At 48.3% G+C, this 15,315-nt stretch overlaps 1 protein-coding gene across 1 annotated transcript in view; it reads left to right on the top strand.

Annotated features, from left to right (window-relative positions):
* LOC132390123 (stAR-related lipid transfer protein 3-like) overlaps positions 1-15,315 on the top strand; it is a 105,894-nt gene that overhangs the window by 41,650 nt on the left and 48,929 nt on the right. The window contains exons 4-5 of the mRNA XM_059962718.1: positions 7,938-8,015; positions 8,117-8,194. Of these exons, the coding sequence (XP_059818701.1) occupies positions 7,938-8,015; positions 8,117-8,194 (156 nt within the window). The remainder of the gene's footprint in view (positions 1-7,937; positions 8,016-8,116; positions 8,195-15,315) is intronic.

Raw genomic sequence — 15,315 nt, 5'->3', positions numbered from 1 at the left:
TTTCGATTTCGTCATCCGGCTCGTTGACGTGCAACGTCAAAAGAATCGTTCCCTGTGGATCACCGGCAACCAACCAGAAAAGGCTCCCTTTATTCCCCCCTCTTTGCCCCCCTGCCAATCTGCTAATGCCCTCTCCGTGCTTGTATCTTTCCTGCAACACCACGGGCTTCTAACTGGTGAAGCAGCCCGACGCGCGGCACCTCGTCAAAGGCCTTCTGAGAATCCACTGATTCTCCTTTGTCTGCCCTGCTTATTATTTCTTCAAAGAATTCCAGCATAGCCCCAAAAGTGGCTACATTGGGTTGCTAAGGAGGTTAAGAAGGCATGAGGCGCACGAGGCATGCTTGTCTTTAATAGTCGAGGCAGTGAGTTCAAAGTTCAGAGAGTTATGTTATAACTTTATAGAACCCTGGTGAGGCCACATCTGGACTACTGCGTCCAGTTCTGGTTGCCCCACTGGAAGAAGGATGTCAGGGCTTTGGAGAGGGGGCAGAAGAGGTTTACCGGGATGCTGCCTGGTTTAGAGGGCACGTGCTATCGCGAGAGGGTGGGTAAACTTGGGTTGGAGTGCCGGAGGCCGGGCGGAGATCCGATAGAGGTTTATTAGAGAGTCGTAGAGCGGACAGGAGTATCTGTCTCCCAGGGTTGGAATATCTAATGCCACAGAAGGGTTGCATTGGAGGTGAGGGGGGGGTGGTTTTAAATCGGAGAGGCAAGCGTCTTTCCACAGGGAGTGGTGGCTGCCTGGGGTGGGGGTAGAGGCAGATACATTAGGGACCTTTAAGAGATGTTTGGTTAGGCACACGGATGTGAGAGAAGTGGAGAGATGTGCAGGCCGTTTCAAGTGCTGATTTAATTGGTTGGGTACAACATGGAGGGCTGAAGGGTTTGACCCTGTGCCGTACTGTTCTGTGCTCTAACGCAAGGCGGCCCGAGGAGGGTGAGAAACGTTTGCTGCTGCACCGGAAGGAACGGCGAGCGCGTTCTCCACCTGGTATCCCGTCCTCGGGCCATTCCAGTCACTCCGCGGGATATCCGGGGGCTGGCCCAGCGTTCCCTGACCGTGCTGTTCCGATGCAGTGAAAGCAGTCACGCCTGTGTAGACTCATCGTGACTGGCAGCAGCCAGGGAGACAGAGACGGTCGAGGCTTTGTGTCGAGACCCACCGTGAGCCAGGTCTTGTCAGCTGTCATATAACTATAACCACATAACAATCACAGCACGGAAACAGGCCGTCTCGGCCCTTCTAGTCCGTGCCGAACGCCCACTCTCACCTAGTCCCACCGACCAATATAACCACATAACAATCACAGCACGGAAACAGGCCGTCTCGGCCCTTCTAGTCCGTGCCGAACGCCCACTCTCACCTAGTCCCACTGACCCATATAACCACATAACAATCACAGCACGGAAACAGGCCGTCTCGGCCCTTCTAGTCCGTGCCGAACGCCCACTCTCACCTAGTCCCACTGACCCATATAACCATATCACAATTACAGCACGGAAACAGGCCATCTCGGCCCTTCTAGTCCGTGCCGAACGCCCACTCTCACCTAGTCCCACTGACCCATATAACCACATAACAATTACAGCATGGAAACAGGCCATCTCGGCCCTTCTAGTCCGTGCCGAACGCCCACTCTCACCTAGTCCCACCGACCCATATAACCACATAACAATCACAGCACGGAAACAGGCCGTCTCGGCCCTTCTAGTCCGTGCCGAACGCCCACTCTCACCTAGTCCCACCGACCCATATAACCACATAACAATCACAGCACGGAAACAGGCCATCTCGGCCCTTCTAGTCCGTGCCGAACGCCCACTCTCACCTAGTCCCACCGACCCATATAACCACATAACAATCACATCACGGAAACAGGCCATCTCGGCCCTTCTAGTCTGTGCCGAACGCCCACTCTCACCTAGTCCCACCGACCCATATAACCACATAACAATCACAGCACGGAAACAGGCCATCTCGGCCCTTCTAGTCCGTGCCGAACGCCCACTCTCACCTAGTCCCACCGACCCATATAACCACATAACAATCACAGCACGGAAACAGGCCATCTCGGCCCTTCTAGTCCGTGCCGAACGCCCACTCTCACCTAGTCCCACCGACCTGCACTCAGCCCATAACCCTCCATTCTTTTCCTGTCCATATACCTATCCGATTGTTTTTTAAATGACAATACCGAACCTGCCTCTACCACTTCTACTGGAAGCTCGTTCCACACAGCCACCACTCTCTGAGTAAAGAAGTTCCCCCTCGTGTTACCCCTAAACTTTTGCCCCCTAACTCTCAACTCGTGTCCTCTTGTTTGAATCTCCCCTACTCTCAATGGAAAAAGCCTATCCACATCAACTCGATCTAGGTTAAATACCTCTATCAAGTCGTCCCCCCCCCCCCCAACCTTCTACGCTCCAAAGAATAAAGACCTAACTTGTTCAACCTTTCCCTGTAACCCAGGTAACATTCTAGTAAATCTCCTCTGTACTCTCTCTGCTTTGTTGATATCTTTCCTAAAATTTGGTAACCAGAGCTGTTCATTTTGAGAGGAGTGGAACATAAGAGTAAGGATGTAATTCTGGGCAGACTGTGCTCAGAGTATTGTGAGCAGTTTGGGGCCCCACATTGAATGAATTGAATTGAATGATCTTTATCGTCATTATACACAGGTACAATGAAACTCTGTTCCGCTTCCTCTCAGGCAATCAAACGAAGCGGTAGATAAAAACAAGACAGTAATAGAAAAACAGTACTAAATAGATAAGTTGCAGCAGCACCAGAATGTCACGGTAATGCACAAAGTGCCGTTAGTGCAAGTATTTGAGTCCCTGTGTGTGCTCACAGTTTCAGTCACTGTCCTGTGGGAGTGGTGCGATGGAGGCCACAGCTCTGGGGTAGAAGCTGTTCCTCAGTCTATTTGTTCTGGCTTTTAGTGTCCTGAAGCTTTTGCTGGACGGCAGCGGGTCACACAGGGAGTGGCCGGGGCGTGTGGCGTCTCTGGTTATGCTGATTGCTTTCCTCCCGAGTCTGCTGGAACAGACGGTGTCCGGTCCCAGGAGCTCCATCCTGAAATCTGAAAAAAGGATGTGTTGGCAGGGATGAGGATCCAGAGCTGGTTCATGAGAACGATCCCGGGAACGAAAGGGTTAACACACGAGCATTTGACAACTCTGGGCCTGTACTCACTGGAGTTCAGAAAAAATGTTGAGGGGGGTGTGGCGGGAATCTCATTGGAATCTATCGAATGTACAGAGGATGTTTCCTGTGGTGGGAGTAGTCCGGGACCACAGGCCACAGCCTCAGGTCCCTTTAGAACAGAGGTGAGGAGGAATTTCTCGAGGCAGAGGCTGGTGAATCTGTGGAATTCATTGCCACAGATGGCTGTGGAGGCCAAGTCACTGGGTATATTTAAAACAGAGGTTAAGAGGTTCTTGATTAGTCAGGGCGGGAGCAGGAGAATAGGGGTTGAGAGGGATAGTAAATCAGCCATGATAGAATGGTGGAGTGGAGTCGATGGGCCAAATAGCCTAATTCTGCTCCTAAGTCTTCTGGTCTTTGAAGTTCCCTTTGTTTCAGTTTATGACCTTGACTTCATGTTGATTTGCATCATAAAGGTGAGGTTCTGTACATTCTAGAAAGCCAGAGGAACACACACTTTCACACCAAGTGCTGGAGGAACTCAGCAGGTCAGGCAGCAACTATCCATGTTCGTGGATATCAGAGTGCCTCAGGGATCTGTTTTGGGACCCTTGCTCTATGTAATTTTTATAATCGACCTGGATGAGGAAGTGGAGGGATGGGTTAGTAAGTTTGCTGATGATACAAAGGTTGGGGGTGTTGTGGATAGTGTGGAGGGCTGTCAGAGGTTATAGTAGGACATTGATAGGATGCAAAACAGGGCTGAGAAGTGGCAGATGGAGTTCAACCCAGATGAGGTGGTTCATTTTGGTAGGTCAAATATGATGGCAGAAAATAGTATTAATGGTAAGACTTTTGGCAGTGTGGAGGATCAGAGGGATCTTGGGATCCGAGTCCATAGGACGCTCAAAGCAGCTGCGCAGGTCGACTCTGTGGTTAAGAAGGTGTACGGTGTATTGGCCTTCATCAATCGCGGGATTGAATTTAGGAGCCGAGAGGTAATGTTGCAGCTACAAAATGTTCTACATTTTGGTTCTACATTTTGGCAGGAATAATCCAAATAGAACATACATGGTAAATGGTAGGGCATTGAGGAATGCAGTGGAACAGAGAGATCTAGGAATAACAGTGCATAGTTCCCTGAAGGTGGAGTCTCATGTAGATAGGGTGGTGAAGAAGGCTTTTGGAACGCTGGCCTTTATAAATCAAAGCATTGAGTACAGAAGTTGGGATGTAATGTTAAAATTGTACAAGGCATTGGTGAGGCCGAATTTGGAATATTGTGTGCAGTTCTGGTCACCGAATTATAGGAAAGATATCAATAAATTAGAGAGAGTGCAGAGACGATTTACTAGGATGTTACCTGGGTTTCAGCACTTAAGTTACAGAGAAAGGTTGAACAAGTTAGGTCTCTATTCATTGGAGCGTAGAAGGTTGAGGGGGGATTTGATCGAGGTATTTAAAATTTTGAGAGGGATAGATAGAGTTGACGTGAATAGGCTGTTTCCATTGAGAGTAGGGGAGATTCAAACGAGAGGACAAGATTTGAGAGTTAGGGGGCAGAAGTTTAAGGGAAACACGAGGGGGTATTTCTTTACTCAAAGAGTGATAGCTGTGTGGAATGAGCTTCCTGTAGAAGTAGTAGAGGCCAGTTCAGTTGTGTCATTTAAGGTAAAATCGGATAGGTATATGGACAGGAAAGGAGTGGAGGGTTATGGGCTGAGTGCGGGTAGGTGGGACTAGGTGAGATTAAGAGTTCGGCACGGACTAGGAGGGTCGAGATGGCCAGTTTCCGTGCTGTGATGGTTATATGGTTATATAGGACCCTGGTCAGACCCCATCTGGAGTACTGTGCTCAGTTCTGGTCGCCTCACTACAGGAAGGATGTGGAAGCTATAGGAGATTTACATTTACAACCCATCCCTCCACTTCCTCATTCAGGTCATTTATAAAAATCATGAAGAGTAAGGGTCCCAGGACAGATCCCTGAGGCACACCGCTGGTCACCGACCTCCATGCAGAATATTACACGTCTACAACCACTCTTTGCCTTCTGTGGGCAAGCCAGTTCTGGATCCACAAAGCAATGTCCCCTTGGATCCCATGCCTCCTTACTTTCTCAATAAGCCTTGCATGGGGTATTGTGTCAAATGCCTTGCTGAAATCCATACACACTACATCTACTGCCCTACCTTCATCAATGTGATTAGTCACATCCTCAAAAATTTCAATCAGGCTCATAAGGCACGACCTGCCTTTGACAAAGCCATGCTGACTACTCCTAGTCATAACATACCTCTCCAAATGTACATAATTCCTGCCTCTCAGGATCTTCTCCATCAACTTACCAACCACTGAGGTAAGACTCACTGGTCTATAATTTCCTTGGCTCTATTGTTGTTGTTCTGCAGCCCTCCAATCCTCCGGAACCTCTCTCATCCCCATTGATCATTGCCAGAGGCTCAGCAAACTCTTCCCTCGCCTCCCACAGTAGCCTGGGGTACATCTCAACCTGTCCCTGTGACTTATCCAACTTGATGCTTTCCAAAAGCTCCAGCACATCCTCCTCCTTAATATCTACATGCTCAAGCTTTTCAGTCTGCTGCAAGTCATCACTACAATCACCAAGATCCTTTTCCATAGTGAATACTGAAGTAAAGTATTCATTAAGTGCCTCTGCTATTTCCTCCGGTTCCATACACACTTTCCCACTGTCACACTTGATAGGTCCTATTCTCTCACGTCTTATCCTCTTGCTCTTCACATACTTGTAGAATGCCTTGGGGTTTTCCTTAATCCTGCCCGCCAAGGCCTTCTCACGGCCACTTCTGGCTCCCCCAATTTCCTCCATAGACAATCCCTCCATGGTATCTACCTTTTCTGCAGCCGTGACACTATCTCTGATCAACAGTGCCACTCCCCCCACCACTTTTGCCTCCCTCCCTGTCCTTTCTGAAACATCTAAAACCCGGCTCTTGAAGTAACCATTCCTGTCCCTGAGCCATCCAAGTCTCTGTAATGACCACCACATCATATCTCCAAGTACTGATCCATGCTCTAAGCTCATCCGCTTTGTTCACAACACTCCTTGCGTTAAAATAGACAGATCTCAAACCTTCGGTATGCACGATTCCCTTCTCTATCACCTGCCTATCCTCCCTCTCACTCTCTCCAAGCTTTCTCTATTTGTGAGCTAACCACCTCTTCCCCGGTCTCTTCAGTTCGGTTCCCACCCCCCAACAATTCTAGTTTAAACTCTCCCCAGTAGCCCTAGCAAACCTCCCCGCCAGGATATTGGTCCCCCTGGGATTCAAGTGCAACCCGTCCCTTTTTGTACAGGTCACAGCTGCCCCAAAAGAGATCCCAACGATCCAGAAATCCGAATCCCTGCCCCCTGCTCCAATCCCTCAGCCACACATTTATCCTCCACCTCATCCTACTCCTATACTCAGTATCGCGTGGCACAGGCAGTAACCCCGAGATTACTGCCTTTGCGGTTGTGCTTCTCAACTTCCTTCCTAACTCCCTGTAGTCTCTTTCAGGACCTCTTCCCTTTTCCTACCTATGTCGTTGGTACCAATATGTACCACGACCTCTGGCTGTTCTCCCTCCCACCACAGGATACCTTGGACATGATCGGAAACATCCCAGACCCTGGCACCTGGGAGGCAAACTACCATCCATGTTTCTTTCCTGCGTCCACAGAATCGCCTGCCTGACCCCCTGACTATACTGCCTTCCTCTTCCCTTCTGAACCCTTCTGTGCCACAGGGCCGGACTCTGTGCCAGAGGCACAGCCACTGCTGTTCCCCCAGGCAGGCTGTCAACCCCCCCCCCCCCCCCAACAGTACTCAAACAGGAGTAATTGTTGTCAAGGGACACAGCCACAGGGGTACTCTCTAGTACCTGACTCTTCCCGTTCCCTCTCCCTCCTGACTGTGACCCACCTGTCTGTCTCCCTTGGCCCCGGTGTGACCACCTGCCTATAACTCCTCTCTGCCACCTCCTCGCTCTCCCTGACCTGGCGAAGGTCATCTCCAGTTCCCTAACTTGGTCCCTCAGGAGCTGCAGCTCGACACACCGGGTGCAGGTGTGGCCGTCCGGGCGGCTGGGAGACTCCGGGACCCCCCCCCCCCCCCCCACATCCGACACCGAGCACAGAAAACTGGTCTCACACGCATACTTCCTCCTTTCCGCAATTAACACAGTTAAACCTACCTCGCCTCGTCCCGTTACCTGCCAAAGCCCTATCACTCTGCTGCCTCTCTACCCGCTGGATATAGCGGTCTTTGCAAACCTTCCGCGCGCTGCCGGCTGACGTCACGCTCCTGCCCGGTCTCGCCTCTCTTTAACCCCGAGTAGTAGAAAGCTCCCTTCGCTCCGGAAAATCAGCCATTCACTCGCAGCCTTCTTGCTCCGAAGCAGGAAACTTGTGAGGCTCGAGCTAGGGGACACAGCCTCGAGGTTCGGGGGAGTCAATTTAGGGCGGAGATGAGGAGGAACTGCTTTTCCCAGAGAGTGGTGAATCTGTGGAATTCTCCGCCCGGTGAAGCAGTGGTGGCTACGTCAGTAAGTATGTTTAAGATAAGGCTGGATAGGTTTTTGCATAGTACCGGAATTAAGGGCACTGGGGAAAAGGCAGGTGGGTGGAGGTGAGTCCATGGCCAGATCAGCCATGATCTTATTGAATGACAGGAGCAGGCTCGACGGGCCGAATGGCCGACTCCTTCTCCTGTTTCTTACGTTAGTGACACTGAAACCTTTCTCTGTTTTTTTTGTTTCTCAGACAAAAGCTGGCATTGAGAAAAACCTGAAGGATGAGATAATCGATTACAATTTCAGGACTTCATTTTTTGACATTTTTGTAAGTAGCCCCCGTCCGTGCGCCCGGTCAGAATTCCTTCGCTCCAGAGTTGAGCCGTTCGGTGCAATGAACCCTGTTTGCTCCTCCCTCCCTCTCTCCAGTTACTGGCCGTCTTCCGCTTCCTGGTGTTGCTGCTGGCCTACGCCGTCCTCCGGCTCCGTCACTGGTGGGTCATCGCGGTAAGTGTCGCCCTCGCGTTTCCACCCACCGAGTTTACCCGGCGTCTGCCGCCACAGTGAGACAAAGGAGCCTGCCCCTCCCAGCTCCGGTCTTCTGCCTTCTCCTGGTGACCTTTGTCACCCTGACGAACCATGAACCCGTCAACGTACAGTCCATTCCGGCCGGGACACTTTGGGACCGGGATATTTTGGTCCAAACAGGCGTCCGCCCCAACTAGCCGAATTCTCATGGAAGTAGCTGAAAAAGATACTGTACTGTGTAAAAGTTGTGTACTTAGAGTGCCTAAGACTTCTTACAGTAGTGTATAGTAATTTTATGTCAAGCCCTGTACCGTTGCCACAGAAAAATGTGCAAACTTCACGACATGTTTGAGTGACGAAAAACCTGATTCTGATACGGGTCTCTGTTGTGGACTGAGGGGGCAGGGAGAGGGGGAATCATGGTTGGGAAGAGGGGGAGGGAGCGGGAAGCACCAGAGGGTTCTAAGGCGGACGTCAAATGCTATTTTCTTGTTCGTTAGGATGTTCTTGCCGTTGCTGTTCTTGCTTTTATGTCTGGTTCACATTTGCCATCAGATTTGGATTAGTGAGTATGTAGATGATACTAAGGTAGGTGGCATTGTGGATAATGAAGTAGGGTTTCAAAGCTTGCAGAGAGATTGAGGCCAGTTGGAAGAGTGGGCTGCACGATGGCAGATGGAGTTTAATGCTGATAAGTGTGTGATAATGCTACACTTTGGTAGGAATAATCCAAATAGGACATACATGGTAAATGGTAGGGCTGTAGCGGTGTGCTACACGCAGCGCTAAAATTACGACACGGAGTCGGTAACTGCAGTCGAAGGAAAAAACTTTATTCGAAATCTTCAGCCTCACTTTTAAACCTCCCTCAACCTGCCCCCCATGGCGCAGAGGCTCCAAAGCTCTGTGCTCGCAAACCCCCGTAGGCTATCTAATTGTGAGTCGGTTCGGATGTGCCAGGAAATGGGTCGCCACAGGGCATTGAAGAATGCAGCAGAACAGAGTGATCTAGGAATAATGGTGCATAGTTCCCTGAAGGTGGAATCTCATGTGGATAGGGTGGTGAAGAAAGCTTTTGGTATGCTGGCCTTTATAAATCAGAGCATTGAGTATAGGAGTTGGGATGTAATGTTAAAATTGTACAAGGCATTGGTGAGGCCGGATTTGGAGTATTGTGTGCAGTTCTGGTCACCGAATTATAGAAAAGATATCAGCAAAATAGCGAGACTACAGAGGAGATTTACTGGAATGTTACCTGGGTTTCAGCACCTAAGTTACAGAGAAAGGTTGAACAAGTTAGGTCTTTATTCTTTGGAGCGTAGAAGGTTGGGGGGGGGGGGGGGACTTGATAGAGGTATTTAAAATTATGAGAGGGATAGATAGAGTTGACGTGGATAGGCTATTTCCATTGAGAGTAGGGGAGATTCAAACAAGAGGACGAGTTAAGGGGCAAAAGTTTAAGGGAAACACGAGGGGGAACTTCTTTACTCAGAGAGTGGTAGCTGTGTGGAAGGAGCTTCCAGTGAAAGTGGTAGAGGCGGGTTCGGTATTGTCATTTAAAAAAAATAATAATTGGATAGGTATATGGACAGGAAAGGAATGGAGGGTTAGGGGCTGAGTGCAGGTCAGTGGGACTAGGTGAGAGTGAGCGTTCGGCCTGTTTCCGTGCTGTAATTGTTATATAGATGTTACCCATGATCCAATGTACTTGAAGTTGTGAACTTGTTTCAGGATTTCATTGCCCAATAAGATCCTACAGTTTGGGATACAGGTTTCCCCCACTATCCGAAGGTAGAGCGTTCCTATCGAACTGTTTGTAAGCCGAAATGTTGTAAAGCGAAGAAGCAATTACCATTTATTGATACGGGAAAAATTTGTGAGCGTACCCAGACCCAAAAAATAGCCTACAAAATCATGCCAAATAACATACAAAACCGAAAATAACAGTAACATATACAGTCCGTCCTCCTTGTCTGCGGGGAATTGGTTCTGGGACCCCCTGTGGATACCAAAATTCGCGGATGCTCAAGTCCCTTATTTAACGTGTATCACGCGTAGGTCTTAAGGACCCAACAGAACCCCGGACTTTATTTAACCTGTCTCAGTGCAGTGGACTTTAGGACCCGGTGGCGCAGCTCTGAATCCGCAGTGTTTCTGTTCATGAAAATAATCACGATCGCGACTGAAAATAAGGTGGAAGTAATAAAGCGATCGGAAAGAGGTGAAACGCCATCGGTCATTGGAAAAGCGTTAGGCTACAGTCGGTCAACGATCGGAACAATTTTAATGGGGAACGTGAAAGGCCCTGCCCCGATGAAAGCTACAGTTATTACTAAGCAACGCAGTGGCTTAATTATTGAAATACATACATTTCTTAAGTGTTTTATATGCATAGAAAGGTAAAATATGTACTATATACTAAGAAAAACCTTTGACTAACTGATGCTAAATAATACCGGATGTACCAGTTCCGACTTCAAATCCGACTTAAAGACGGACTCAGGAATGGAACTCATTCATAACCCTGTACTTTAAAGTAATTTCTAGATTACTTATAATACCTAATAACAATATAAATGCTATGTAAATAATTGTTGTACTGTATTGTTTAGGGAATAATGACAAGAAAAAAATAGCCTGTACATGCTCAAACAACGAGTGCTGGAGAGAGAATTTCCGGGTTTTCCCGATCCGCGGTTGGTTGAATCCGCGCATGAGGAACCTGCGGATGAGGGAATGATATGATAAATATACAGCCTCTATAAAATAGAAATACTTCTCTGCAATCATTGCAGCACTGTCTAGCGCAGCGAAAATCTCACTATCTAGCCCTACTAGTGTGAGCAGAAGCAGTTTCATACCAAATACCACTTAAAAATACACAGCCTATATAGTGTAGTTTCACTTACTGGAATCGGGAAGGCAGCAAACGCACTGATGATGGTCTGTTAGGCTGAGTCGTCGGAGGTTGGGGTGCACAGAACACAATGGGAGGTGTTTCTCATCAACGCCTTTAAGCGCCCGCGCATTTTCTGAATGGTACACTAGTAGAGGCTTAAGGACAGCATCACCAGTGGCGTTAATCATAGGCGTTAGGGTAAACCTGGCCTCCGATGCCCTGTGTCCCTTAGCCTGCTTTTCTTCTATCGAAATACATGTCTTGCTGGGAACTTTTCGGCAGCTTCAGTATCAGCCGAAGCACTCTCTCCAGTCAACTACGAAGCTGCCCTCGCCTCAGAAACCGGTCGAACCACCCATGACTGCCTTCAGATTCCACTTTCATCACCATCGTCGAGTGCCTTCTGTTTCAGCTTGTTAAAAGGACTGACTGGTTTCTCCTTAAGTATGACTTAACAGAGCACCACGCTCTGTACACCCATCGATCCACTCAAGCAATAGACTTTCCATTTCATCCGTTACTGGGTGCCGACTGAGAGAGACCACTTTGCTACGAGCAGAACCAACGGTAACATCGGCAGCTTTCAAGATTCTCTCTCTCTCTGCGTATAAATAGAGCGAATGGTTTCAACGCGCGGACAATGTCCTGACTTCGTTCACCACGATCAAAACGTTGTATTATGTCTAGTTTTACGCTGTATAACACCCTTACAAGCTCTCTTAGGCTTTCCCGATACCTTAGAACTCTCCTTGCTAGCGGATGCACAGAATAAATCGACATAAAGCACAGATGCTCACAGGCACGTGTTTAAGCTCTGGCAGTTCCGGGGGAGGAGCTGCCTGTTCTCGTAACAGTGAAAGCACCTTCTGTTAGCGAAGACAGGTAACTAATGTAGTTCTTTCGTAACAGTGAGGTGTCGTAGAGTGAACATTTGAAAAACGGGGCAACTGTATCAGGTTTCTTTGATATTACCATTACTTCAGTTTTCTTTTTGTTTAAGGTTAGGCCAAGTCTGTGTTGATGGTACTCACGGGTTTCTGTAAATTTACTTCACTGTTTGCTGTCTGTACTGTATCACCTGCACAGCGGAGGCCATAACCCTGTCTGACTCCTCACTTTATTGGCTGATATTCACCAATCTCGTTGTCTACTTTTGTTGCCAGTAGAGATTCCTGATTATTCTTAGACCTTTTCCGTCAATATTAATGCAGTCGGCCCTCCTTATCCGCGGGTTCCTCATGCACGGAGTCAACCAAGCGCGGATCGGGAAAACCCGGAGGCTCTCCCTCCAGCATTCATTGTTTGAGCATGTACAGGCTATTTTTTCTTGTCATTTTTCTCTAAACAATACAGTATAACAATAACAATTATTTACATTGTATTAGGTACTATAAGTAATCTAGAGATGATTTAAAAGTACAGGTGGTCCCCGGGTTATGAACAAGTTCCGTTCCTGAGTCTGTCTTTAAAACAGATTGCAACAGGTACGTCCAGTATTATTTAGCGTCAGTTAGTGAAACGTTGGTCTTAGTATGCAGTATTTATTTCACCTTTCTATCCATATAAAACACTGAAGAAACGTATGTACTTCAATAATTAAACCACTGCGTTGCTTAGTAATAACTGTAGCTTTCATCGGAGCAGGGCCTTTCACATGCTCCATTAAAATTGTTCCGATCGTTGACCGACTGTAGCCTAACGCTTTTCCAATGACCGATGGCGTTTCACCTCTTTCGGATCGCTTTATTACTTCCACATTATTTTCATTCATGAGGGTGATTATTTTCATGAACAGAAACACTGCGGATTCAGAGCTGCACCGCTGGGTCCTAATGTCCACCGCACCCAGACAGGTTAAATAAAGTCCGGGGTTCCGCTGGGTCCTAAAGACCGCTGCACTAGTCAGGTTAAATAGGGGACTTGAGCATCCGCGTTTTTTGGTATCCGCGAGGGGTCCCGGGGCCAATACCCTGCGGGAAAGGAGGGCCGACTGTATCTTTAAGCATTTTCATGATGACTTGGTGTTTCGTTGTGTCAAAGGCTTTCGTGTAGTCAGAAGTAATAGGTGCTGTTGTACTTCGATTGACCGGGTACATCACGTACCAATAATCAGCGTGGTGGACCTGAGACTCAGCTTAAAAGACCAAGAGTAGAGCCAGAGCCGAATCCGGGACTTCTGACATCAAGAATGAGTTTGACATAACAGTGAAGAACAAATTCGAGGCTCTGCAAAACATTGCAGTCGTAGAACAGCAGTGGGAAAACCCCAGAGACAGCGTAACACAAGAGGTGATTCCCAAACAACAGGAAAAAAAGCTAAAAAGAAATGGATGACAGAAGAAATTCTCAATCTTATGGAACAGAGAAGAAAATGTAATGAAAACGAGAAAGCCTACGTATCCTTGGGCGCACAGACAGCAGCCGAGTGCAAGGAGGCAAGGGAAAAGTGGATTGAGGTCGAATGTGAGTTGCAGAAGACCGACAACAGCACGGTGAGATCCAAGAGGTCACAAATCAGAAGAAAAACGGGGCCGCAACGGGACGTATAAGAGCAAAAAGACGGCTGTATAATTTTGAAAAAAAGAAAAATAATGCGAAGATGGTCAGAATGCATCAAAGACCGAGACGAGGACAAAGGCCGAGGAGACAACTTTGATACTGGCATCAACAACAAGGGCCCGACCGTACCGAAAGGAGAAGTGGAACATGCTCTGAGGAAAATGCGGAACGGGAAATCATCAGGACCAGCAGATAACATTCCGGCTGGACCGGACGAAGCGCGAGAAGTTTTCGGTGGAGAGAAATGAAGAATCTTATTTAACAGGATACACGACAGTGGCAAAGTGCCGGCGGATCTTTTAAGGGCCGTGTTCACCGCACTGCCGAAGAAACCGGGTGCGACAGAGTGTGGACAACACAGGACGATTAGTTTAATGAGCCGCCTCGTAAAAAAAAAAATTCTACTTAGAGTCAGCACGCTCAGAATAAGAAATGAAACTAAATCCAAATTAAACAGCGCGGCTTTGTCGAAGGCAAGGGAACATCAGAGGCAACTTGTATTTACAGGAACGTTATCGAAAGGTCAGTATACTCAGTACAGTACTGGTATTACTGAATAACGAATTATGTACTTAAATACAGAGCAAATTAGAACACTACCAATATCTCTACAGTTCTATAAAGCTGTGTATTAGTTCCCAATAATTACCGACAGAGGGATTCATCCGTGTGTCCGCCGATGTGTCCTTTCCATTGACGATCTGCGAACGGAAACCCGGTGCGGATATTGGACCGCCCTCACTGCCTTCCTGCGTGAAGCCGTTCCGTAAGATTATCAACAGTAACCGCCTTTTGAACCGGTCGGTACCTTTCCACCCGAGAGGACAAGATGGACACGCGTCTCTCCCCATTTTAAAAACTGTTCGCTCCGAGTTCGGCGCGGTATACAAATATCCCCGCAAGTGCAGGCGGCCGGCTCCGGCAAGAAGTCGTTCATCTGCAATCTGCTGTCCCAAATAAACGGCTGCCCACATTAACCAGACCCACAGCTGCCTGTGACAAAGCATTCCTCCTCACCTCTGTTGTAAAATGGGCATCCCTTGATTCTGAGGCTCCCCCACTGTAGGAAACATCCTCTCCACATCCACTCTGTCTGTGTCCTCTGGTCCTAGACTCCCCCACTATAGGAAACATCCTCTCCACATCCATTCTATCTGTGTCCTCTGGTCCTAGACTCGCCCACTATAGGAAACATCCTCTCCACATCCACTCTATCTGTGTCCTCTGGTCCTAGACTCCCCCACTATAGGAAACATCCTATCCACATCCACTCTGTCTGTGTCCTCTGGTCCTAGACTCCCCCACTATAGGAAACATCCTCTCCACATCCACTCTATCTGTGTCCTCTGGTCCTAGACTCCCCCACTACAGGGAACATCCTCTCCACATCCACTCTATCTGTGTCCTCTGGTCCTAGACTCCCCCACTGTAGGAAACATCCTCTCCACATCCACTCTGTCTGTGTCCTCTGGTCCTAGACTCGCCCACTACAGGAAACATCCTCTCCACATCCACTCTATGTGCGTCCTCTGGTCCTAGACTCCCCCACTATCAGAAACATCCTCTCCACATCCACTCTATCTGTGTCCTCTGGTCCTAGACTCCCCCACTATAGGAAACATCCTCTCCACATCCACTCTAT

This window comes from Hypanus sabinus, unplaced genomic scaffold (assembly GCF_030144855.1).
Source record: "Hypanus sabinus isolate sHypSab1 unplaced genomic scaffold, sHypSab1.hap1 scaffold_778, whole genome shotgun sequence".
NCBI classification, from domain to species: Eukaryota; Metazoa; Chordata; class Chondrichthyes; order Myliobatiformes; family Dasyatidae; genus Hypanus; species Hypanus sabinus.
This window is presented reverse-complemented; position numbering and strand designations above follow the sequence as displayed.